This window comes from Bufo bufo, chromosome 9, assembly GCF_905171765.1.
Source record: "Bufo bufo chromosome 9, aBufBuf1.1, whole genome shotgun sequence".
Classification (NCBI taxonomy): domain Eukaryota; kingdom Metazoa; phylum Chordata; class Amphibia; order Anura; family Bufonidae; genus Bufo; species Bufo bufo.
The window spans coordinates 21,140,145-21,163,461 of NC_053397.1; the positions used below are offsets into that span (position 1 = coordinate 21,140,145).

General features: G+C 47.4%; 1 protein-coding gene across 2 annotated transcripts in view; it reads left to right on the top strand.

Moving 5' to 3' along the window:
• SHQ1 (SHQ1, H/ACA ribonucleoprotein assembly factor) overlaps nt 1-22,978 on the top strand; it is a 69,938-nt gene extending 46,960 nt beyond the window's left edge. For both annotated transcript variants that reach the window (XM_040408224.1, XM_040408226.1), the window contains exon 12: nt 21,972-22,978. In XM_040408224.1, coding sequence (XP_040264158.1) covers nt 21,972-22,608 — 637 coding nt within the window. In that variant the 3' untranslated portion in view covers nt 22,609-22,978. The remainder of the gene's footprint in view (nt 1-21,971) is intronic.
• The last annotated feature ends 339 nt before the right edge of the window (nt 22,979-23,317 follow it).

Below are 23,317 nucleotides of genomic sequence, written 5' to 3' on the forward strand. Positions count from 1 at the left end.
CGTCAGTCAGTCACTCTGCCGCTCGTCTGCCCGGCCGGCCTGCATTACGATATAACAGTAGCCCTGTGAGTAGGATATAGTGAATGTTATACTACAGAGGGGGCAGCATGAATCATTATTAATTGAATTACACATTGTATAACTGTACTGGAGCGGCGGGGCCGGAGCACAGTGAACGCACCGGCCCCCACCTCCTCCTCCCAGTCCCTCTCCGCTGATACATCGCAGCCTGCAATGCTGGAGCACGGCAGGCTGCGATGTAAAAAGGTGGCGGAACGCCGTTCCGGTGTGTTCCGCCAGAAAAAAAAGCCCTGGATCTGACTATTCGGATCACCACACCACCAGTCACTAAATGTGGTCTGATTGCAGGGACCCTCGCTCATCAGGAGAATGGGTGTGATTGTTGGGGCCCCCACTGAGCATAAGATGGGGTACAACTGCTGCAGCCCTCACGATCATGAGATGGGATGTGACTGCTGGGATCACCACTGATCACTAGATGGTGTCTGACTGTAGGGACTCTCACCCATCAGGAAATAGGACTGACTGCTGGAACCCCTACCTGCTGATCATGAGAAGAGGGCCTGATTTCTGGGACCTGCACTGACCATGAGATGGGGTCTGACAGCTGGAATCACCACTGATCACTATATGTGATTGCAGGGACCCTCACAGGGAAATGGGCCTGAATTCTAGGAACCCCCACCCACCAAGCATGAGATGGGGTTCGACTGCAGGGTCCCCCACCAATCATGAGATGAGGTCTGACTTCTGGGACCCACACTGACCTTGAGATTAATTCTCACTGCAGGGACCACCACTGATCACTAGATGTGGTCCGATTGCAGGGACCACCACCGATCCTGAGAATAGGACCTCCGTGTGTTGGGCTTAGTGGTCTATTTGGTAACATTGTAGATCCCCTCCAAGCAATGGTGCCACTGATGGCCATAAATGATCATTTCCACTCGTCTTCAATTATGAGGCTAGGTGCTAAGTGCTGGATTGGACCCCCCCGCGCGCCACAACCAGGGCCCTCCAACTGTTTGTTGATTGTGAAGTGTCTGCAGCTGGAAAGTTCTCCCCCACCCCCTCCCTGCATTTGGTTAACAAAATAAATCGCCAAGCATTTGGACGCGATCAGAGCAGGTTTTCGGTCTCCGGATGTAAACTTTTTTACATTTTTTTTTTTTTTTATTCACTGACAGCAAGCAGACCTTTTGAGAACAGTGATGAACTAAAAAAAAAAAGCAGTTTTGAGAAGGCGCTGAGTACAAGAATGTGATTAGCTGTTCCCCTTTTCTTGTAAAAATCCCAGGACGTTGATGATACGGTATGGAAATCTATCCGGCATCGCCTGCGCGCATACAGATAAGCTGATTTGTTCAAGGAAATGACTGAAGTGGAACGGCGGCTTCGGCAGCGATTTCATTGTCAGCGGATTGATTCCTCAGATCCTCCAGCGCTGAACAGCAGGTGGTGGCAGCCTGTGCGCCGCAGCCAGGTTTCACCAGATGGAAAATTGCATCCTTAACCCCCGAGGTCACGGTGGAATGTCATTGCTTCGTTCCATCTTCCCGCTAAGTGAGCTTATCAAACCCCCCCTCCCCGCCACCTCCACCACCTACATTTACATAATACACTGAAACGGAACCTCAGTCTCTGCAAATTCTTCTGGAAATCCACATTTTATTCCTTCTGAGCCGAGTACGTGACATTTGTTCATAGGGTTTTCTTCTAAAGGGGGTTTATTTGCTCTGAGCGCAGGCTGGTGCTCTCTGTTATCAGCTGGTTTAGGCCGGGGAGAGGCTCGTCGAAGGGGAGCACCGCGGAGTCGCAGTGTCTGATACTGCAGATCAGCCCAATATGTGACCTGTGGGGGTGGGGTCTCTCCCGAGGATAGGCCAGCAGTGTTTTCTTAGAAAACCCCTTTAACAGCTTCTTAAAGCTGAATTTTGGAGCATCTTGTCCTAGAGCACTGTGCTGTGATGTTCCTCTTTTATTCCTCCTAGAATGTAAATGGTGTATGTCTATGGTGTATTAGATAGATATGAGAGAAGAGAAGCCGCATGTGGTTACCACGGCCGGAGCGCTCGCACACATTAAGCTTTCTATCCGATACATAGTAATCTCTCTAATCCTTACACGATTTGGTTGCATTGATGGGATTGTTGATCCGCTGTCTTGGTGGAGGTCATTACTCCCTCTGCTGCAGATACATTATCGCCCGTCATATCCCCGCCTCGGCGGTGCTTCTTGCTGTGGCTGCCGCCATCACCTTGCAGCGTGTCTCTGTATTGGAGGTTCGCACTTCATACAGACGTATTTACCTTGGCATGGACACAAGACGCTGCTTGTGTGAGGAAGATGGATTTGGCAGCGTAAGTTGCGAGCTGTGCGAGAGCTTTCATTACAAGTGCATTTGGCAGGGAAGCTCGGCGCGTCATGTATGTGAGCGCTGGACGGACGCTCCGTGGTATCCGGCCCTGGATCTGATCGTGGTGGGTGGCTACAGAGATATACGTACAACTGATATCCAATCCAAAGCTGCCCGCAGCGAGCGGATTTCCCCGACGTATATCTGGATCAGGCTAATCGGAACAGTCACATCATATAATACCGTATTGTGGAGGTAACGGTAGTCACCGGACACGATGGTTTATCAAATATTCGGGATTATTGTCATTGATCATTTTCGGATTGTGCTGATTCTAGATCATTTTTCAAGAGACAAGTGTCCGATTATCAGACGCTGCCAGATTAAAGGAATTCCAGCATCATTTTTTTGCCCTATAGACATTGGGCGCCTGAGCAGCTGTGGTTTTCAGGTAGACGACAGACAGGCTTATTGATCGTGTGATATATTACAGGGACTGTCTGATACTGCAGCCTAGCCCCGTTATGTGATCCGCTGATCTGTGGGGGTCCCAGTGGGGTCTCTCCTGAGGATAGGACATCAGGGTTTTCTTAGAAAAACCCTTTAACAGCTTCTTAAAGCTGACTTGTCTGTATTTAGTAATAACCATCTAGTAATAAGAATTTGAGGTGTGTGAGAGAGAGAGGTGTGTGAGAGAGGTGTGTGTGTGAGGTGTGTTTGTGTGTGTGAGAGAGGTGTGTGTATGTGAGAGAGGTGTGTGTATGTGAGAGAGAGGTGTGTATGTGAGAGAGAGGTGTGTATGTGAGAGAGAGAGGTGTGTGAGTGAGAGAGAGGTGTGTGAGTGAGAGAGAGGTGTGTGAGTGAGAGAGAGGTGTGTGAGTGAGAGAGAGGTGTGTGAGTGAGAGAGAGGTGTGTGAGTGAGAGAGAGGTGTGTGAGTGAGAGAGAGGTGTGTGAGTGAGAGAGAGGTGTGTGAGTGAGAGAGAGGTGTGTGAGTGAGAGAGAGGTGTGTGTGTGAGGTGTGTTTGTGTATGTGTGAGAGAGGTGTGTGTGTGTGTGTGTGTGAGAGAGGGGGGGTGTGTGGGGGTGTGTGAGGGGGGTGGGTGAGAGGGTGTGTGTGTGTGAGAGAGAGGTGTGTGTGTGTGTGTGTGTAGGAGAGAGGTGTGTGTGTGTGTGTGAGAGAGGTGTGTGTGTGTGTGAGAGAGGTGTGTGTGTGTGTGAGAGAGGTGTGTGTGTGTGAGAGAGAGGTGTGTGTGTGTGTGTGAGTGAGGTGTGTGTGTGTGAGAGAGAGGTGTGTGTGTGTGAGAGAGAGAGGTGTGTGTGTGTGTGTGAGAGAGAGGTGTGTGTGTGTGTGTGTGAGAGAGAGGTGTGTGTGTGTGTGTGAGAGAGAGGTGTGTGTGTGTGTGTGTGTGTGTGAGAGAGAGGTGTGTGTGTGTGTGTGAGAGGTGAGAGAGAGAGAGAGGTGTGTGTGTGTGTGTGTGTGTGTGAGAGAGGTGTGTGAGTGTGTGTGTGTGTGAGAGAGAGAGGAGTGTGAGAGGTGTGTGTGTGAGAGAGAGAGAGGAGTGTGAGAGGTGTGTGTGTGAGAGAGAGAGAGGAGTGTGAGAGAGAGGTGTGTGTGTGAGTGTGTGTGTGGAGATGAGATAGATGTCTAATGTGCATGACGAGTCAAACACTTGTCATATAATTGCATCTTTCAAGCAGCATCTGAATACATCATTTAAACAAGGGATGTGCTGCTGACTGTATAAAAAAGTGAATGAGGAATGATCGTAAGTACGATCATTCATTCCCCCATGCATTGGGTGTGTGAAAGGCTCATGTAACAGGATCCTTAGTTTGAATATAACCAGAGCTACAGCTACATGTAAATTGCTGGTTTTTGCTTTGCTTCCACCCTAATACACTGACAGGGGTGAGTTTAGGATTTTTTATTTTTTTTTTACATTTGCCATTGAGTGGAATGGGAACTGTATACATCTGTATGCAATTAGCTCCCCCTAGTGGTGGTAGCCAGAAAATAACAACATTTCATTAGTACAGATATCTTTTAACGCCGGAGGTTTTTTTTATTTTATTTTTTCACTTAAAGGGGTTTTCCAGGATAGGTCATCAGTATCTGATCAGTGGGGGTGTGACACCTGGCACCCCCGCCTATCAGCTGTTTGAAGGAGCCGCTGCGTTCCGGTGAGCACTGCAGCCTGCTCACAGCATACCAAACACAGCGCCGCACATTGTATGGTGGCTGTGCTTGGTATTGTAGTCTAGGCTCATTCACTTGAATGGGGCTGAGTTGCACATAGGGACATGTGACCGATGAACGTGACATCAGCTGATCGGTGGGGTGCAGACTGTCAGACCCCCACTGATCTGATATTGATGACCGATCCTAAAGGTCAATATCAATTTCTCGGAAACCCCTAAGGGAGTTAACTCATGAAGCAAACCCTTCTTCGGGTTGACAAAAAACCTGATTCTTTTGATTTTGCGTATTTTATCATCTTCGGAAAACAGACAGTGTGGATAGAAACACCCAGCTATACATTTCCCCTGCAGTGGACGCAGGGCACTTCATGGCGACCACTTCATTAATAATTGTAGGAGTATTTGAGGAAATGCATTTGAAGGCTCTTTAGAAAGATCTGAACAATCCATGGCCAATATCTTTCAGCATATACTCCTCTCTATGGGATTAGAAAAAAAAAAAATTTTTTTTTTTTTTGCAGAAGCAGCGCCACCCTTGTTTGCAGGCTGCATCTGGTACTGCAGTGTGGTGTCATTTTTTTTTGGTAAGAAAAAAACTGATGGTGAAAAATGCTAGCAAATCACTGTACCCATGTAGGACTATACTGCAGTTTTCTACGACCCGTTCTTCACTTTTGGATCCAGTCATGGTCACTTTGCTATGATCTGGGCTCCGGGGCAGAGTGACTCCGCTGCTGGAATGGAAAATAGTGAGCCGGCATTTAAGACTCGTCTTTTAATGGACACTAATTGCTTCTGGAGCTTTATTACCGTGCGCTGACCTTGGTGGTGGTAACCTGCTAACCTTCATTGTGCCCCGGGGAATTAGAACTTTTTATAGAGAGTAACCACCAGCGGTGGAGACCTGGCGACAGTGGTATATGGATGCAGAAGTGCTCGGCGGGCTTCCTGCGCTGCTTCCTGCAACCTGAGCCACACTGATATTTCATCATAACGTTGTTTGTAAGGCTGAAAAAAAAAGACACCCGTCTATCCAGTTCTGCCTGTTGGGCTCCATTCACACGTCCGCAAATGGGTCCGTTCTGCAATTTTGCGGAACGGGTGCGGACCCATTCATTCTCAATGGGGCAGGGATGGATGCGAAAAGCGCAGCTATGTGCTCTCCGCATCCTCGTTTCCGGAGCGCGTCCGCAGCTCCGGAAAAAAATAGAACATGTCCTATTCTTGTCCACAATTGCGAACAAGAATAGGCATTTCTATGGGGGTGCCGGCCGGGTGTATTGCGGATCCGCAATGCACTAGGGACGTGTTCATCCAGAAGAAAACAAAAAAAAAATGCACATATGGATTGCGGACCTCTGCCGTCTTCCAGTAATCTGATTTTAGTCTTGTCCATAGATTAAAGTTAGTCATTTGTCAGATTTTTTTCTTTTTTTTTTCTTTTGCTTTGTAGAAAAAAAAATATGAGAGCCCATCAACAAGTAGGCTAGTTGCTATTTATGGATCCTACTTTACCTTAATTTTCTGACGACTCTTCTCCCCTTTCCCGGCTTATTTTTAAATGGTGACTTGTTTCTGAATGCTGACATGCATAGCAGATAAAACCCATGGACATATTTAGCGCCGTTTCTGGAAAAAAGCATCTAATCTTGTGCAATCCCAACAATTGTCATGTGCCGTTAAAGGGGATGTCCCAGATTTCAATTTACCCCCTTTCCTAGTATAGGTGAAAAGTATGATTGGTGAAGGTCTTAAATCACAAGAACAAGGGGTCCATGCTGAGCACTTCATCAGTCCTATAGGCTTTCAATGGAGTGGCACTGCCAAGCACAGGACCTCATGGTCGGAGGGAGTCCCCTCACCAATTGGACACCTATCACCTGCACAGATAAATTGTCAGTTTGGGACAACCCCATTAATCATCAGATCAGACCCCCGTTCTCAGCAGAAAGATGCCGTGAGAATTTCAGATCCGTCAAGATCAACTTGCTGATGGTTTCCAGGCAGTTAAAGGAGAGTAAAGATAACAGCAATACAGGTCCTTCTCAAAAAATTAGCATATTGTGATAAAGTTCATTATTTTCTGTAATGTACTGATAAACATTAGACTTTCATATATTTTAGATTCATTACACACAACTGAAGTAGTTCAAGCCTTTTCTTGTTTTAATATTGATGATTTTGGCATACAGCTCATGAAAACCCCAAATTCCTATCTCAAAAAATTTGCATATTTCATCCGACCAATAAAAGAAAAGCGTTTTTAATACAAAAAAAGTCAACCTTCAAATAATTAAGTTCAGTTATGCACTCAATACTTGGTCGGGAATCCTTTTGCAGAAATGACTGCTTCAATGCGGCAATGTGGCATGGAGGCAATCAGCCTGTGGCACTGCTGAGGTGTTATGGAGGATGCTTCGATAGCGGCCTTAAACTCATCCAGAGTGTTGGGTCTTGCATCTCTCAACTTTCTCTTCCCAATATCCCACAGATTCTCTATGGGGTTCAGGTCAGGAGAGTTGGCAGGCCAATTGAGCACAGTAATACCATGGTCAGTAAACCATTTACCAGTGGTTTTGGCACTGTGAGCAGGTGCCAGGTCGTGCTGAAAAATGAAATCTTCATCTCCATAAAGCTTTTCAGCAGATGGAAGCATGAAGTGCTCCAAAATCTCCTGCTAGCTAGCTGCATTGACCCTGCCCTTGATAAAACACAGTGGACCAACACCAGCAGCTGACATGGCACCCCAGACCATCACTGACTGTGGGTACTTGACACTGGACTTCAGGCATTTTGGCATTTCCCTCTCCACAGTTTTCCTCCAGACTCTGGCACCTTGATTTCCGAATGACATGCAAAACTTGCTTTCATCCGAAAAAAGCTTCTCTGTAGCCCAGGTCAGGCGCTTCTGCCGCTGTTTCTGGTTCAAAAGTGGCTTGACCTGGGGAATGCGGCACCTGTAGCCCATTTCCTGCACACGCCTGTACACGGTGGCTCTGGATGTTTCTACTCCAGACTCAGTCCACTGCTTCCGCAGGTCCCCCAAGGTCTGGAATCGGTCCTTCTCCACAATCTTCCTCAGGGTCCGGTCACCTCTTCTCGTTGTGCAGCGTTTTCTGCCACACTTTTTCCTTCCCACAGACTTCCCACTGAGGTGCCTTGATACAGCACTCTGGGAACAGCCTATTCGTTCAGAAATTTCTTTCTGTGTCTTACCCTCTTGCTTGAGGGTGTCAATGATGGCCTTCTGGACAGCAGTCAGGCCGGCAGTCTTACCCATGATTGCGGTTTTGAGTAATGAACCAGGCTGGGAGTTTTTAAAAGCCTCAGGAATCTTTTGCAGGTGTTTAGAGTTAATTAGTTGATTCAGATGATTAGGTTAATAGCTCGTTTAGAGAACCTTTTCATGATATGCTAATTTTTTGAGATAGGAATTTTGGGTTTTCATGAGCTGTATGCCAAAATCATCAATATTAAAACAAGAAAACTACTTGAACTACTTCAGTTGTGTGTAATGAATCTAAAATATATGAAAGTCTAATGTTTATCAGTACATTACAGAAAATAATGAACTTTATCACAATATGCTAAATTTTTGAGAAGGACCTGTATATTTACAAGGATTATTTTGATGACAGTGTAGCCATTGTTCACCATGGAGCTTCATTTCAAAACAGAAAATCAATTTTAGGCTTACCCCCTGTATTATTAAAGGGGTTATCCGATATCTGAAAAATCCACCCCGATGCCCGGGCCCCTTGTAAGAATTATACTTACCTGCTCCCCAGTCCCTGTGTCGCACCGGATCCCTGCACGGCCACCACCGCTTCTCTTCATCGCTCCGGTGACAGAGGAAGCAGCCAATAGAAAGCCACTGCGGGGACGAGCCCCCTTGAGGCTGGTCACCGTGGTGGCCTGCTATTGGCTGCCCCCCTCCTCTGGATGTTTTGATCCGAGTGATGGGGAGATGCAGCGGCGGCTGTGCAGGGATCCGGAGCGACGTGGGTGCTGGGGAGCAGGTAAGTATAATTCGTACAAGGGGCCCGGCATTGGGGGGGGGGGATCCGGAGTGACGTGGGTGCTGGGGAGCAGGTAAGTATAATTCCATACGGGGGGCCCAGACATTGGGGGGAATATTTTAGATATCAGATAACCCCTTTTAAGGCTGGGTTCACATACGCGCTTTGAACGTCAGCAGTCTGTTCCGGCATTTTTTTGAGCAGCCGAAAAACAGCCATGTATGCCGGAAAGCAGACGGATCCTACTAAAGTGAATGGGGATCTGGCGGTGTACGGCGGTATCCGGCTGTATCGGACACGGTGAACTCCGGTAGTCTGTTCCTCTGCCGGAGTTCAAAGCGCATATGTGTGAACCCAGCCTAACCTAGTTTTTATGCCGAGCAAATAAATAAAAAAATAAATAAAAATATTAACTGTAAATATTCACTGTCATTTTTGTTTTGTGGAACTAGCAATTTCATTTTGAGGCAAATATAGTAAATTATATTTAATTGACATTTTCTGAAGAAGGTGTTTTCCCTTTAATTACGTGTGATTTTATGCAAAATTGTTATCAGTGATGGCAGAGATTTATCGAGGAAGCCATGAGGTTGATTTCTTTTTTTTTCTTTTTTTTTTTTTATCCTGAAAAGAAAGGGGTTGGGGGGGGGGGGGGATATCTTCCTGTCTGGCTAAAAGGTACCATTCAGAATTGTAAATTGGTTACATGTGTACCTCGCATTGTCCTCACCTAACCTCATTAAATTCAAATTAAATAGCCAAACCGAGGAACAACTGCATTTGATTATGGTGGGAGGTTCCCCCCCCCCCCCAGAACAGTCCCTTTATGATATAAGATGTGTTTCTGAAAAGCATAACCTGGCCTGATCCCTGTAAAACGGATGCAGCCGACGGCTCACAAAAGCCTCGTCCACGTTACTTTACTGGAAAGATATAATAATGTTTTATTAGCCTTTTATTCACTTCACCTTCCAGCAGCCTGTAGTGCCGCCGCTTCCCTGCCTGTCTGTAAATGTTCAGCAACCTCCTCAGTCACCAAAACCATGGAGGAGGGGAGAGGAGGGGGATATGCTGCAGCTGTAGTCCTCCCTCAGTGTCCGTGTGAGAATGAGGGGGTCGTGAATAACTTTACATTCTCTTTGCCTCACCGTATGTATGAGACTTAGGCCTCCTTCACACGACCGTACGGCTTTTTCAGTATTTTGCGGTCTGCAAAAAACAGATCCGCAAAAAATACGGATGACATCCGTGTGCATTCCATTTCTTGTGGAGCAGAACATCTGGCCCCTAATAGAACAGTAGTATCCTTGTCCGTTATGCGGATAATAATAGGACATGTTCTATCCTTGAACGTAAATACGGAAACGGAAGGCATACGGAGTACCTTCTGTTTTTTTTGTGGAGCCATTTAAACTGAAAAAAAAAAACATTTGTGTGCAGGAGGCCTTATGCTGTGAGAGGGGAGAGGGAGCATCAGAGGGGAGGACACCACTAACATCAGTACAGGAAGAACTCGCCTGCTTGGCAAGCATGCAGAGAAAAAATGTACTTGTTAAAGGGGAAGTCCATCCAGAAGTAACCCCCTATGTTCATGGTACCTTTTGAAGAGCTGTGCTTTATGCTGTAAGTAAATCATGTTTTCCCCGATGCTCCCTCTCGCTGCACAGCCCCTATTCTTGGCTAAACCAAATCTCTGGCTTTTAACACCACCATTTTTGTCTAAGTCTAAAATTCTGTGCCAATTACCATCATTTCTTACTTTATCTTTGTAGCAGTCAGAGCTGCAGCACCAAATTCTCTGCGTAGACAGAGTTAAAAGTTATCAATTATGACTGCATTCAGCCACCACTAGAGGGAGCTCTGCATGCCCTTTATGCATTGAACCCAATAATAAAGCAGTATGCGGTAAGCTCCTGTAAGCAAATGTTGGCTGCAAGCATGCAGGTAGACATAATTATAAATGAGCTCCCTCCAGTGGTGGCTGCAGGCAGCCAGAATTATAAATGAGCTCCCTCCTAGTGGTGGCTGCAGGCAGACAGAATTATAAGTGAGCTCTCTCTAGTGGTAGCTGCAGGCAGGTAGACATAATTATAAGTGAGCTCCCTCTAGTGGTGGCTGCAGGCAGACAGATTTATAAGTGAGCTCCCTCTAGTGGTGGCTGCAGGCAGGTAGACATAATTATAAGTGAGCTCCCTCTAGTGGTGGCTGCAGGCAGCCAGAATTATAAATGAGCTCCCTCTAGTGGTGGCTGCATCTCGAAAGAATAGTATCATTTAATTCTGTCTCTGCAGGGGATTTGGAGCTTTGTATCAGAAGAGTGGAGCTCTGACTGATAATCTAGCAAACAAATTAATCGTGATATCATTTTGCCCCTGAAAAGCGGACTTTCCTTTTGAGACCAGATGGCATGATCAGTTGACCGTTACCTGCCTTTATAGGCTTTATGGTGATGTTTTTTGTGTCTATTTTATGCCCCGTTCACACAGCAGATTTTGCCAAGCTTTTCAGTGTGAATCCTGCTGACCCACTCGCGGTTTAACCCCAGCTAAACCACAAGCGGACACCGTGCCTTTAACGTATATGCCCTTTCTTGGCGCGGCTGTTGATATAAACCCTGGCTGCAAGAGCTGCGCTCCTAAGCCGAGATCGCGGAGAAGAGCAAAAATCCTATTAGACTGTAGAGCGCAAAGTTTGTGACAATGTAAAATGATTATCCTCCCGGGAGAGAAAAATATGAAGCTTTTAAAAGCCATTCAGCCGAGAGAGCGTGCCCCTCCGCCGCGTCCTCCCGGGACTTGTCTATTACTTAATGTGCTGACTGCTCGGCTGTCAGCGTGCCTCGCCTCGGAGGTTACCGAGGGCTGCTGCAGAGGAAATGAACGAGATCTGGCGCTGCAGGACGTCGTCTTTGGTCTGTGGGTTACAATGGACGGTAGACACAAGCAGGATGTCCCTATCTACTACAATACCGCTCACGTGGTTTCCTGTTCGCCGCTTATCACCATCGTAACTGATTAACCCATTGAGGACAACCGTAATGTGACTTGGCGTATACATGTTCAGAAGTATGCTGCAATATGGTGATTGCCACTGATCAGCGTGTCTTAAAAAGTTCTAACATACTGTGTCTTTCTATTCATTGCCATTTTCAAGATCTCTGCTTGCCGGCAGTGCGTGCGAAAACTTGTATGCATCCAGTCTTGCCTTCTAGCGTTCACATTTGAGAGTTTGGAGTCTAGACCAGGAATCGGCAACCTTCAGCACTCCAACAGCGGTGAAACTACGACTCCCAGCATGCACAATTGCTTGGCCCTTCTCAGAACTCCCATAGAAGTGAATTGAGCATGCTGGGAGTTGTAGTTTCCCAACAGCTGGAGTGCCAAAGGTTGCTGACCCCCTGGTCTAGACAGTCTAATCTGAGTACATATATCAAGCGGCACAAATCTGTCATCCGTCCTTTTTGCTACAGTGTGTCAGCGGAGGCTTAGCTGCCTGGACTGGACACGTTATAATAAAGTGGGAGACGCATTGGGTCCGATAGGAGCCAATGGATGTTTGCATTCACTGGTAGTAAGCACAGATATTAAGACGGTGATGCAATGAAAACGAATTGCATTAGAAAGTTGTATAAGGTGGGTGCGCGTTCAGCAGGTGGCGGTGTACGGCCGGGTCTCGTAAATGCTTGGTGATAAGCCTTCATCAATATGGCGAATGTTTCCATCTCCCTGCATTCGTGCCTTATTATTTCTTTGATTTAGGGCTCATGCACACGAGCGTATGTTCTTTCCCGTGTCCGTTCCGTTTTTTTGTGGACTGTATGCGGAACCACTAATTTCAAGGGGTCCTCAAAAAACAACGGAAGTTACTCTGTGTGCATTTTGTTTTCATGTGTCCGTATTTCCGTTCCGCAAAAAAATAGAGCATGTCCTATTATTGTCGGCATTACGGACAAGGATAGTACTGTTCTATTAGGGGCCGGCTGTTCCGTTCCCCAAAATACTGAATGCACACGGACGTCATCCGTATTTTTTGCAGATCTGTTTTTGGCGGACTGCAAAAATACATACGTTCGTGTGCATGAGCCCTTACAGAGGTTTCCGTTTTTTACCTTGAATCCGCTCACCGTTTTAGCAAGAACGAGCCGTAACCTTAAAATCACATTACAAAGTGAATGCGTCTAGGAATATTTTTTTCCTGCCAATTAAAACCAGATACCCTTTTTCTCATTTTTTTTTTTATTTTCTGGTTTTAGATTTTTTTTTTTTTTTTTTCCTGAACATGATTATTAGGGCGGCCATCTTGTTTGAGCTGCTGTTAACAGCATTTAGAGAATTGCTTTACGGCAGCCAGCATGGGCAGGAGAGGACCTCGCTGACTTCTAAGGGAGAGTTTTCTAGGCATGCTCTGTGACCTGTGCAGAGGTCAGGAGGGAGGAGATAAGCTGTGATGTCACCTAATGTGAATGGTGGATCCTGTGTTATCTATAGACAGGTGATACCTGTCGTTGTAAACCTGCGTGGGATTATAATGATGAAAAGTGATCTGTACAGACTAGAAATGAGCGAATCGATCGCACCTGCTAGAGGGTGAACCCGCAGCTGAAGACTCTTCCCCTGCCGATTGACATCAGGGCCGGCCATGACAGTCTTGTGCCAGCACAAGTGCAGAGCCTCCGCTTCTGCTACTGGAGCATCGACTGTATATTGTACTCCAGCCATTGTAAACTACATCCCCCAGCATGCACACTTACTCTGCTGTTCTTAGCACGCCCATAGAAGTGATTGTAGTATTCTGGGTGTTGTAGTTCCTCAACAGCTGGCCTATGGGAGGCTGCTGGTGCCTGCTGTAGGGCTACAAAAGGGTCCAAATTTGCGCTGTCCCGGGTCAAAAATGGTGGGGGGGCTAATACAAACCCCAGGCAGGTTCGGGGCGCTTCCGGGGGCGGGGCTTATATGTCCGGGTTTTTACCAACTGGAACGTTGGTAAGTATGTAGGGTCTAAGATTATTTTCTGGTGATTCCGGATCGGAGGCCCACTACGAGCTGATGCAAATCGGTGAAACAGTATGGCGGCGGCGGCCTTTCCACCAACCCACTGATACATACCACTTGGACAGTAACACCGGACCCATTGGGCTCTGTGGTGGACAGGAGTATATGGGCCATATTACTCATCTGTGAAAATGACTTCCCCCTTACCGCTACCGTCACTAAGCAGACCGCCTCTCCTGATCGTGTCGTATACCCAGCATTACCCACAATCCCTCTGCCTTGGCATTGCCCATCATGTTCTGTTATACATGGATTATTGCAGAGCTGGCTCCTTCCTCCATCACCACTGCTGCCATCTTCTTGTGGACATTGCTATACATTGCATCCTCTTTAGGTCCCTGATGCGTTGCCGAGACCAGACAACCTGCGCGTGCCTCGTGTTTCGACTCATCTGAAGCCACCTGGCACCCAGGGGCATTGATTGGCAGCGTTGTCATTGTGCGGTAATTATCTACACAGAAAACAGTTCTTTCATCTGAATCCGGTGCCTGGCAGCAACATGGCGGCAGACGACGTGCGGCGACGGCGCAGATTCTGCCGGAGGACATGCCTGATTATAGGAAACATGGAGGGAGAGTTACCAAGCAAGTTTATTACAAATTGCGCATGATTTATTCTACTTTTTTTTTTATTGTGGTTTTAATACCCTTTTTCCCACCCGTCATGTTTTTTGCCCACAGGGGGAAATGGTTTATACAAATGTACGCCAAAATGGCCATGACCAGATTGGGGGCGGAGTCGAACATTTCCTATAAGTAGCTTTTCAGATATTGGCAGGTTATGGCCCCCCTTATAACACTTGTTCGATTTCCTCCATGATTTAAAGCTGTTGAATTCAAAAGCCTAGCCTTGTCGGCCCTAGCAGCCAATCACAGCTTGGCTTTCATTTTTTCACAGCAGGTTAAGAAGTGAAAGCTGAGCTATGATTGGTTGCTATGGGCAACGAAGCCAGTTTTTGTGTTAGACAGCTTTGCCCAGTGTGTGACCCCGGCCTATAGGCCATGTTCATGTCTTACCATCATCCTAAATTTAGAAGGCAGATACGTATGAGGCTTTGGGTCGGACAGTCCGGTTTCCTGGCTCCCTGTCCACTTGGGTGTCCTCCTTTTCCGTGGCTCCAGCTACAAACTGCGCTATGACTCCACTTAAAGGGGTTGTCCAGAATTAGAAAAACATGGTTGCTTTTTCTTATTTTTCGGCTCCCTTGAAGTAAATGGGGCCATGAAATAAAGCAGCCAGGTTTTTCTTACCCTGAACAACCCCTTTAACCACACTTCTTTTCTTAGGCACTTTTCAAAGGTGTAAGGCGTCTAACACCCATAATAAATTTGGTAAACGGCATGTACGACAGATTTTTGGCTCAATTTGCTTAGTAAATCCCCCCCCTGCGGTCAGTTTCAAACGAGGGTGTTCTCTGCATGAAACGCTCTCCGTGCGGGGGCGTGAATTCCTGTAGTGAACTCTACTCCTTCAGCCGGACTCCAGTGTTAGGATTTATAATTCTGTGTGTCTCTGCCCGACCTAAACTGCATCATGTCAGTACTAATCCTTACAGCCTCCGGATGCAAACCAGAATGTTTCCATACACTGATGGCAAGCTGAGATATTGCAAACGGGGTGAAACAAAGATAACAGAGTTGTAATGGGGGATGACTGGGCACATGGGGCTTATTCTTGTGGTCAGTGGCATCAAAAGTGCACAGGTAGAGGCAACGTACCGTACGTGCCTTTCAGGGGCAGTGGAAAGCCGCGTGACAACCTCTCTGGCCACTGTAAAGGGTCACACCTGAGCGTTTTACAGCTCGTTCCTACGCGCTCTAAAACGCTCAACAGGCAAGAACCAATGATTCCCTATGGGCATGGTTCTCACCTGAGCGTTTTACAGCGCGCACGAACGCACTGTAAAACGCCCTTAATTTAAAAAAAAACAGAACAGAAGGGGCGATGCAGGGGCTTCTGTAGCCTGAGCCTTAGCATTCACAAGGATGTTGTTGTGGTTTTTTTTGTTTTGTTTTTTTAAGAAAGGTGCCCCCCCCCCATAGCTTTACAAACAGATCCTTGCCCTTCGCACACTATAAGCGAGATAAAAATAACCACTTTTTACTTTGACGCCCTGGAATTTCTATTGTCAGCGCTGGGCGGCTGCTTCTCCCTTCAGTCTTATCACAAATGTGGATTTCTTCCCGCACTCCAGAGACTCACTTGTCATCCTTAAAGGGGTTGTCCCATGTCAAAGAATGAAAATCAGACATCCTACAGTACATGAGAGTCTCTTTCTAACAAAGCTAGAACCAGCCCTGCCCCTCACATGGATCCAGAGATCTCCCCATTTACTGCTCTGCTAGATTTATATCAAGCTGACAGCTCAAGGGACATGTCCTTTCTGCTGCTGCTCGGGGGGGGGGGGGGTCCGTTCTGTTGCAGCTCTCTCCCTATTACAGCTTAGGAGGCAGTTAAAGGGTAAAAGGAGCATGTGCGGCCATCTCAGTGAGTGAGCAGGACAAAGAAATTAGAAAAAAAAAAAAACAGCAGGTGGCGCTACACAGATACGTTTTATTGACTATACTAAATGTTTGATTACATCCAATTAGAAAAGCATTCAGATCCAGGGGCAGGATCTGTAGACTATTTTTCATGACAGCCCCTGTGTCGATGAGTATAGTCTGTATATTTGGTAGGGGTGCAGGTCCTGGAGGATAAGCGGCGCCAGAGATGTCTGGTGCCTGCATGTTATCCTCTCCCTATTGAAGTAAACAGACATCCATCTATATGGGGTCGTGGGAGATAACGGTCATCCAAATGGACAGTGCAATTTCCCCTGCAAGCTCCTGACGGGTGCATTAAAGGGGTTTTCCAGGCGTTTAAGGGCTCATTCAGACGACTGCGTGGTGTTTTGCAGTCCGCAAAACGGACAACAATAGGACATGCTCTATCTATTTTGCAGAGCAACTAATGCGGATAGCACACGGTGTTCTGTCTGCATCTTTTGCGGCCCCATTGAAATGAATGGGTCCGCACCCGTTCCGCAAAATTGCAGAGCGGATGCTGACCCATTCATGCGGCGGTGTGAGTGAGCCCTTATACTGATGGCCTATTCTCAGAATAGGTCATCAGTATCTGATCGGTGCAGGTCCAATACCCGCTGTTTGAAGAGGCTGGGGCGATCTGTGAGCGCTGCACCCTCTTCTTAGTCCAGTGACATCACATTCATTAGTCACATGGCCTAGGTGAAGCTCGGTCTCATTCAAGTGAATGGAACTGAGCTGCAATACCAAGCACAGCCACTATCCAGTGGATGGTGCTGTGCTTGGTAAGTTGTGAGCAGGCAGCAACCCAAGCGCCGCTGGTCAGCAGGGGTGCTGGGTGTCCGACCTCCACCAATCAGGGATCGATGACCTATCTTGATAGGTCATCAATATAAAAAAAAACGTAAAATCCATTTAAATGTATCCATGGGCTTATTTTTATTTTTTTTATATATGGGAAAATACTTCTGACAGGGATGCATGTTGCAGAACGCTGTGCCCAGATCACCTACAGTCCTATAGAGATGAATGGAGGAGCAGTGTGCATGCTCAACCACTGCTCTAGTGTTTTGTTCATTGACAGCAAGCAGGTGTATTGATGAAAATGAAAACAAATATATAGATTGGACTGGATTTTTCTTGTTCAGTCCCTTTTTTTCCCTGCAGAGATTGATTGGTGTCAGACGTGCTGTCCTACGTGTCCATGCACATTACATTGCTGTTGACAGATCCTGCTGTTTGCAATGGGATCTGTCAATGACCTAATGTTATTGGGAGGGGGGGGGGGGGGGTGCTGGATCTGCTTGGAAATCTGTACATGGGGGTAAGGGTCAGATGGTGCAGCCCTGTTATATTTTAACTGCTGGTCTTCTAGTTCAGACCAGGCAGTAACGATGGTGCCGCCCCACCACTTTCAGCCGACAAGAGGTTAACCGCTCACTTTTGCTGGATCGGGGCTGCACATTGTTTGTTTTCTTCCCCGTTCAGTTCATTTTTATTTTATTTCCAATTCACTAATGTCACAGGAATGGAATGAGAGGGAAGGGAGATGAAAACCCTGCTCCCCCCCGCTCTCCCGGAGGAGCGGCTGCCTGTGATTGTGCGGATACATCCAGCTGCTTATAAGTGCAAACAGATCCCTGCGCTCGCCCGCCGAGGGGGAAAAGTGCAGTTTAGGACATTAGGTATCAGATTGACAGGAGGTGGATAATCCCCCGCCAGGGATCTGAGCATGCTGAGCGCCAGCGAGTCTGGAAAAAGTCCAGAGGGGAGCAGCAGCCGGACCCCCACCGACCTGCAAATGAGGTGGGAAAAACCCTCGTTTTGGGCTCCTCTTGTGCCAATTCCATTGAACTGTACTAGATTCTTTCAGGTCCTGGGCGGCAAGTAAAGATTTGAACTTACAGTATGTGTAATTCGTAGTAGTATGAAATCTCCCTCCTGTCTTATGATTGCCTCTTGCCGCTGCTCTCCCTTTCCCCCATGCTTTGCACTGCAGCATCACCAATGGCTTTTGTAGACACAGCGGTATGGTAACCGTTACCTTAAACTTGCGTTACCAAGGCACTGTTCTGTAGACAACTAGGCCTCTCTTCTCCCCCCCCATGCATGTGTTCTCCAACAGAGAGAGGGGAATAAGTCATGATAAAAAATGATCAGGGATGTTGAAATCCAATATGCCTGATCCTCCTGTCGCCCGACATCGGTAGATTGGGAGAGCCTCTCACATATTAGATGGTTGTCCGGGTTTGGCTGACATTTGTCTAATGTGTGCAGCTGCTTTAGGGTCCATTCACACGTCCGTGTGTGTTTTGCGGATCCGCAAAACACGGACATCGGCGGCACTTAATAGAAAATGCCTATTCTTGTCCGCAATTGCGGACAAGAATAGGACATGTTCTATTTTTTTTCGGGATTGGAAGTGCGGATCCGCAATTCCGTATCCGGGCAGCACATCGTGCTGCCCCATAGAAATAAATGGGTCCGCAATTCCGTTCCGCAAAATGCGAAACAAAATTGCGGACGTGTGAATGGACCCTTAAAGTACATGCTCATTTACATAATCTGAATTATCAATAGTAATTCTCATTAGCATACACAAAATGATTCTTAAAGGGCACCTGTCACCACATACCACTGTCCATTTGCACCTATGAGTCCCATGTCCTCTCTGGCATTTTCATGGCTTCCGTCAGACTTCTTATAATATGTAAATTGCCCCCTTGGTGCAATGATGGTGGTGGTGGTGCACCCAGAAGCTCCTCCTCCAATCTGCTTTGCCATGCCCCAACCTCCGATGTACCGGCAGGCAGTCTCACGGAATCGCATTCTGTACATGCGCAGTAAAGGGAAGGTAGATTGCCCATCTGCCCGGTAATCTCCATCTCTCTACTGCGCATGTACAGAATGCAACCCCGCAAGACTTCAGGGACTATCCGGCCAGTACAGCACAGAGGTGGGGGGGGGGGGGGGTGGCATAGACAGAAGGGAGCCACTGGGTGCCACCCTTATTGCACCTAGGGAGTAACTTATTGTATATAATATAAAAAGTATCTTAGGATTGACGGAACGCATGAAGATGCCAGATAGGGCAAGGGACTCATCTTAAAAGTGCGGATGGACAGCTGCCAACCGTTGCACACTGTAACGGAAACATTGTAATTGTGCCAACTAACTAGTTTAAGGGCGTTGTCCTAGCAATTCCCTGGTATTCAACCTCTCTAGACTTGGCTGCAGGGAAACAACCGGGCCGCTACCTCCTGGAATGGTCCTGGTGTAGTTAGCTGCTGACCCCCCGGGGGACCAGGCTAAAGAGGTAGTCTGAATACAGTCCAAGGTCTGGGCAAGCGGAGTACGTGCATATTCCAGATAACAGACTAGGTTCGGTACATGGGTAGTCAGACAGGAGATCACACCTTTGCTGGTTACTAGATACTATAAACCCAATATACACAGGGAGAGTGGAGCGAAGCCCCCCCCGACCGCCCAGGACAGTGGCGGACACTGGCCTCCAGCCTATCGCACATAGTGGTGACAGATGGAGTTGTAAAAATCCATGGAAACCAGTGGGTGCCCATGTAATAAAGTGTTGCGTTGCGTTCTCCAGCAGGCCTGTTACAGGCCAGGAGTTGTCCTATAGGAAAAATCACTGAGTAAAGTGGCCTAAATGGGAGGAAATGCTCAACCCCAAACACTGTAGCGTGTTTATAATCGGGGGAGCAATTCCTCCGCAAGTGATCCGTTGCTAACTGCAACCCCCAGCAAAAATGCATACAATGGAGGATGCCGGCAGCGGACCACATGCACCACAAAAACATCCTACACAAGATGAAATAATGTGCGGATGAAAATATAAGAATACATAAATCACTGAAAAAAGGTGCACCACAATAATATGCGACTGACCAGACTGCCCAGACCCTCACGCTGATGTTAAAAGATGAGACTTTAGCCAATATATCCCAGTCAGGAACATATCGGAGCCCTGCGCACCCCGTCAAGGTATCTCAGTGTGGCGTGTGTCCTACCGCTAAACTACCTATCATGTGAACTATGGAGGTATGTAGGTGCTTGGCTGTGAGTCGGTCCTTAGCACCTACCAGACTGTGTTCACACACGATAGGTAGTTTAGCGGTAGGACCCACGCCACGCTGAGATACCTTGACGGGGTGCGCAGGGCTCCGATATGTTCCTGACTGGAATATATTGGCGAAAGTCTCAGCTTTTAACATCAGCGTGAGGGTCTGGCCAGTATGGTCAGTCGCATACTATTGTATAGGACAACATCTTTAAAGGGATGCAAAAACCTTAAACGAATTAGAATAAGAAGAGAATAAAACCTTTCACCCCTGTATTTTTTACCCTGTGACACCTTCTGCAAGCCTCTAAAGCAAACCATCTTGGAGAAAGCACTTTCCTCCTTGTCCCCAGGGGCCCGGCTTCTCTGGTCTGCCAATGCAGAAGGCAATGGTTCCTCCAGCAGCAAGGCTAAAAGCTGGGAAGGGGCAGACCAGAGGCCGAGGATAGATACAGAAAGCCATGATATGACATTAGGTGACCGGACAGAGTTTCTAGCATCTTTATATATATTTTTTTTTACAGTTTTTAGTGTCCCTTTAAACCGATCGTCTGCTTTTTGGCTTTTGACAGATTTAGATTGTCGGTGTTTCATACATCTTATCGGAGACGAGACGCATGTGGTGAACTAAACCCCAGAGGCCGCAGCTGTTTACATTGGGCAGGAAGCGTCCTGCTGTCCTTGTGTATACACATGGTGGGGGTTAATGTATAACCGGGGCGAGGTGCGTCACCTTGTTAAGGCTCACACCCTTCACAACTACTCACGTGCCAACTGTCAATTACCCCTGCGGAGGAACCCATGTGCCAGGAGGAAGCAAAAAAAAAATTCAAATCTGTGTTTCTGTTATGGCATTTGCTCGTGACCGAACCGGTTGAGTTAGGTTCTTGTGCATTGCCCCCCCAATCCTTTCTTTCAGATTGTAACTGGCAGGTCTACCTAATCATGTACTCAATGCATGTATCTCTACCTGCTCAAGGGAATAGGACAATCAGAAGTCCAGAAAATGTGGGGGGCAATCTCCTGTGGGGAGGGGTATAATGGAGGAGTCACCTATGTCATGAAAGGTAGGTCCCAGACCTATGATGAGAGAGCATTGTTGGGTTCTCTTGGCCAGAAATCATTGGAGTCTGATTATGGAGTTGTGGCCGCCTAAAAAGGTAGTCTTGTATAGGTCGCCCAACTGCGTCGATTATAGATCTGCCTATTTATGACCGCCCTTAGAGTAAATTTCTAGACCGAAACACTAAATAGATCCAGAAATCTGCGCTAATCAATTCCCTAATATATCTTGATAGCGCTCAGAGCTCCTTTTTTTTTCTGATATAGAGCTCGAAATCTCCTGCATAGATCTAGAATTAGAATAATTTCTGCTGCCTGCAGTCACCACTAGGGGGCGTTCAAGAGCTTACTGCATACGGTTTATACTTTGAGCTCAGTATGCACTGAGCTCCCTCTAGTGGTGGCTGTAGGCATCTATCATTTAATTCTATGTCTGTGCAGGGGTGTGGACCTAAAAATAACATAATGCTCAGGAAAATCTATTTCAGACATCGAATTAAGAAAAAACACAGCCAATTCCTGGTTCTCCACAACATTGGCAGCCATAAGACTTTTAACGTGATGGTAGTCTTATAGTTGTTTAATGTTTATTTTTTGGAACACTGACTGCTGGAAAATTTTTACATTTATTTTATTTTTTTCTTCTATTTCTAAACTAGATCTAAGAAAGTGTCTGGCTTGTTAGATTGCCTGAAAGCGACGGCCGTCTCCAAGGCAGATCTGGGCCTTGAGCTGGAAGAGCTGGAGGAAGCTGCCATTTTGGTTCAAGAGGAAGAGAAACTGCTGGAGGCGTTAGACGAAGCTCCCCGACAGCCGGCAGCGCAGGTTACATCCGAGGCATCGAGCAGCTCTGACTCATCAGAGACTGAATGCACCTCGTCAGACGAGGAGGACGAGAGCAGCAGCGGTGAGGAAAATGAATTGCAAGACTCGTCTGAGACCCTCCAAGGGGAGACGGCGGCACCTCTCATACAGGTTGTGGACAATACAGCTGCCGATACGGAGTCTCATCCCGGGGTCACATCTGTTCCCTTACAAGCACCGATGAGCACAGAGGAGAAGGTGCAAGAGGCAATTACCAGCCCGGAGACTCCCAACAGCCACCGCCACGCTCCTGCTGTTACCACGGACAAGTCCCAAGACCAGAACACAGCAGACTGTACGCCATGTACTGAACCAAAGCGTCCGACCAGGGAGTTCTTAGAGGTGGATCTGGGGATGATGAATCGTCTGCACATTGTAGGGGTACAGGAGGAGGAGGAGGAGGGAGATGATAAGCTGCTATCTGTGGGTTAGTCTCCTCTGGATGAACGATGGATTTATACTGTGACTATTTTAATGCTTCATCGTATTTTTTATAGATCAGCAAAATCAGTGTTATCTATTAAATAGATGGATACCTGAGAACTGTTAGTGAGCGAAGCATGTTCTATCTGATTTATTACACTGTAAGTAAGAAATATTTCTCATCGCTCTCTTGCTCGCTCATCTCTCTCTGTCATCTCTCTCTTACTCATCTCTCGTCTTTCTCGTTAACCTCGCTCGCTCACAGCTCATCCCTCTGGCCCGCTCATACTTGCTCACTGCTCGCTCTCTCTTCTCGTTCGCTCACCGCTCTCTCGCTCGCTCACCGCTCGCTCTCTCTGCTCGCTCGCTCACCGCTCTCTCGCTCACCGCTCACTCTCTGCTCGCTCACTCTCTTCTCGCTCGCTCACCGCTCGCTCTCCGCTCGCTCTCTGCTCGCTCGCTCTCCGCTCGCTCTCTGCTCGCTCTCCTCGCTCACTGCTCTCTCTCTGCTCGCTCTCTCTTCTCACTTGCTCACTGCTCGCTCTCTTCTTGCTTGCTCACTGCTCGCTCTCTTCTCGCTTGCTCACTGCTCGCTCTCTTCTCGCTCTCTGCTCGCTCTCTTCTCGCTCTCTGCTCGCTCTCTTCTCGCTCACTGCTCGCTCTCTTCTCGCTCACTGCTCGCTCTCTTCTCGCTCACTGCTCGCTCTCTTCTCGCTCA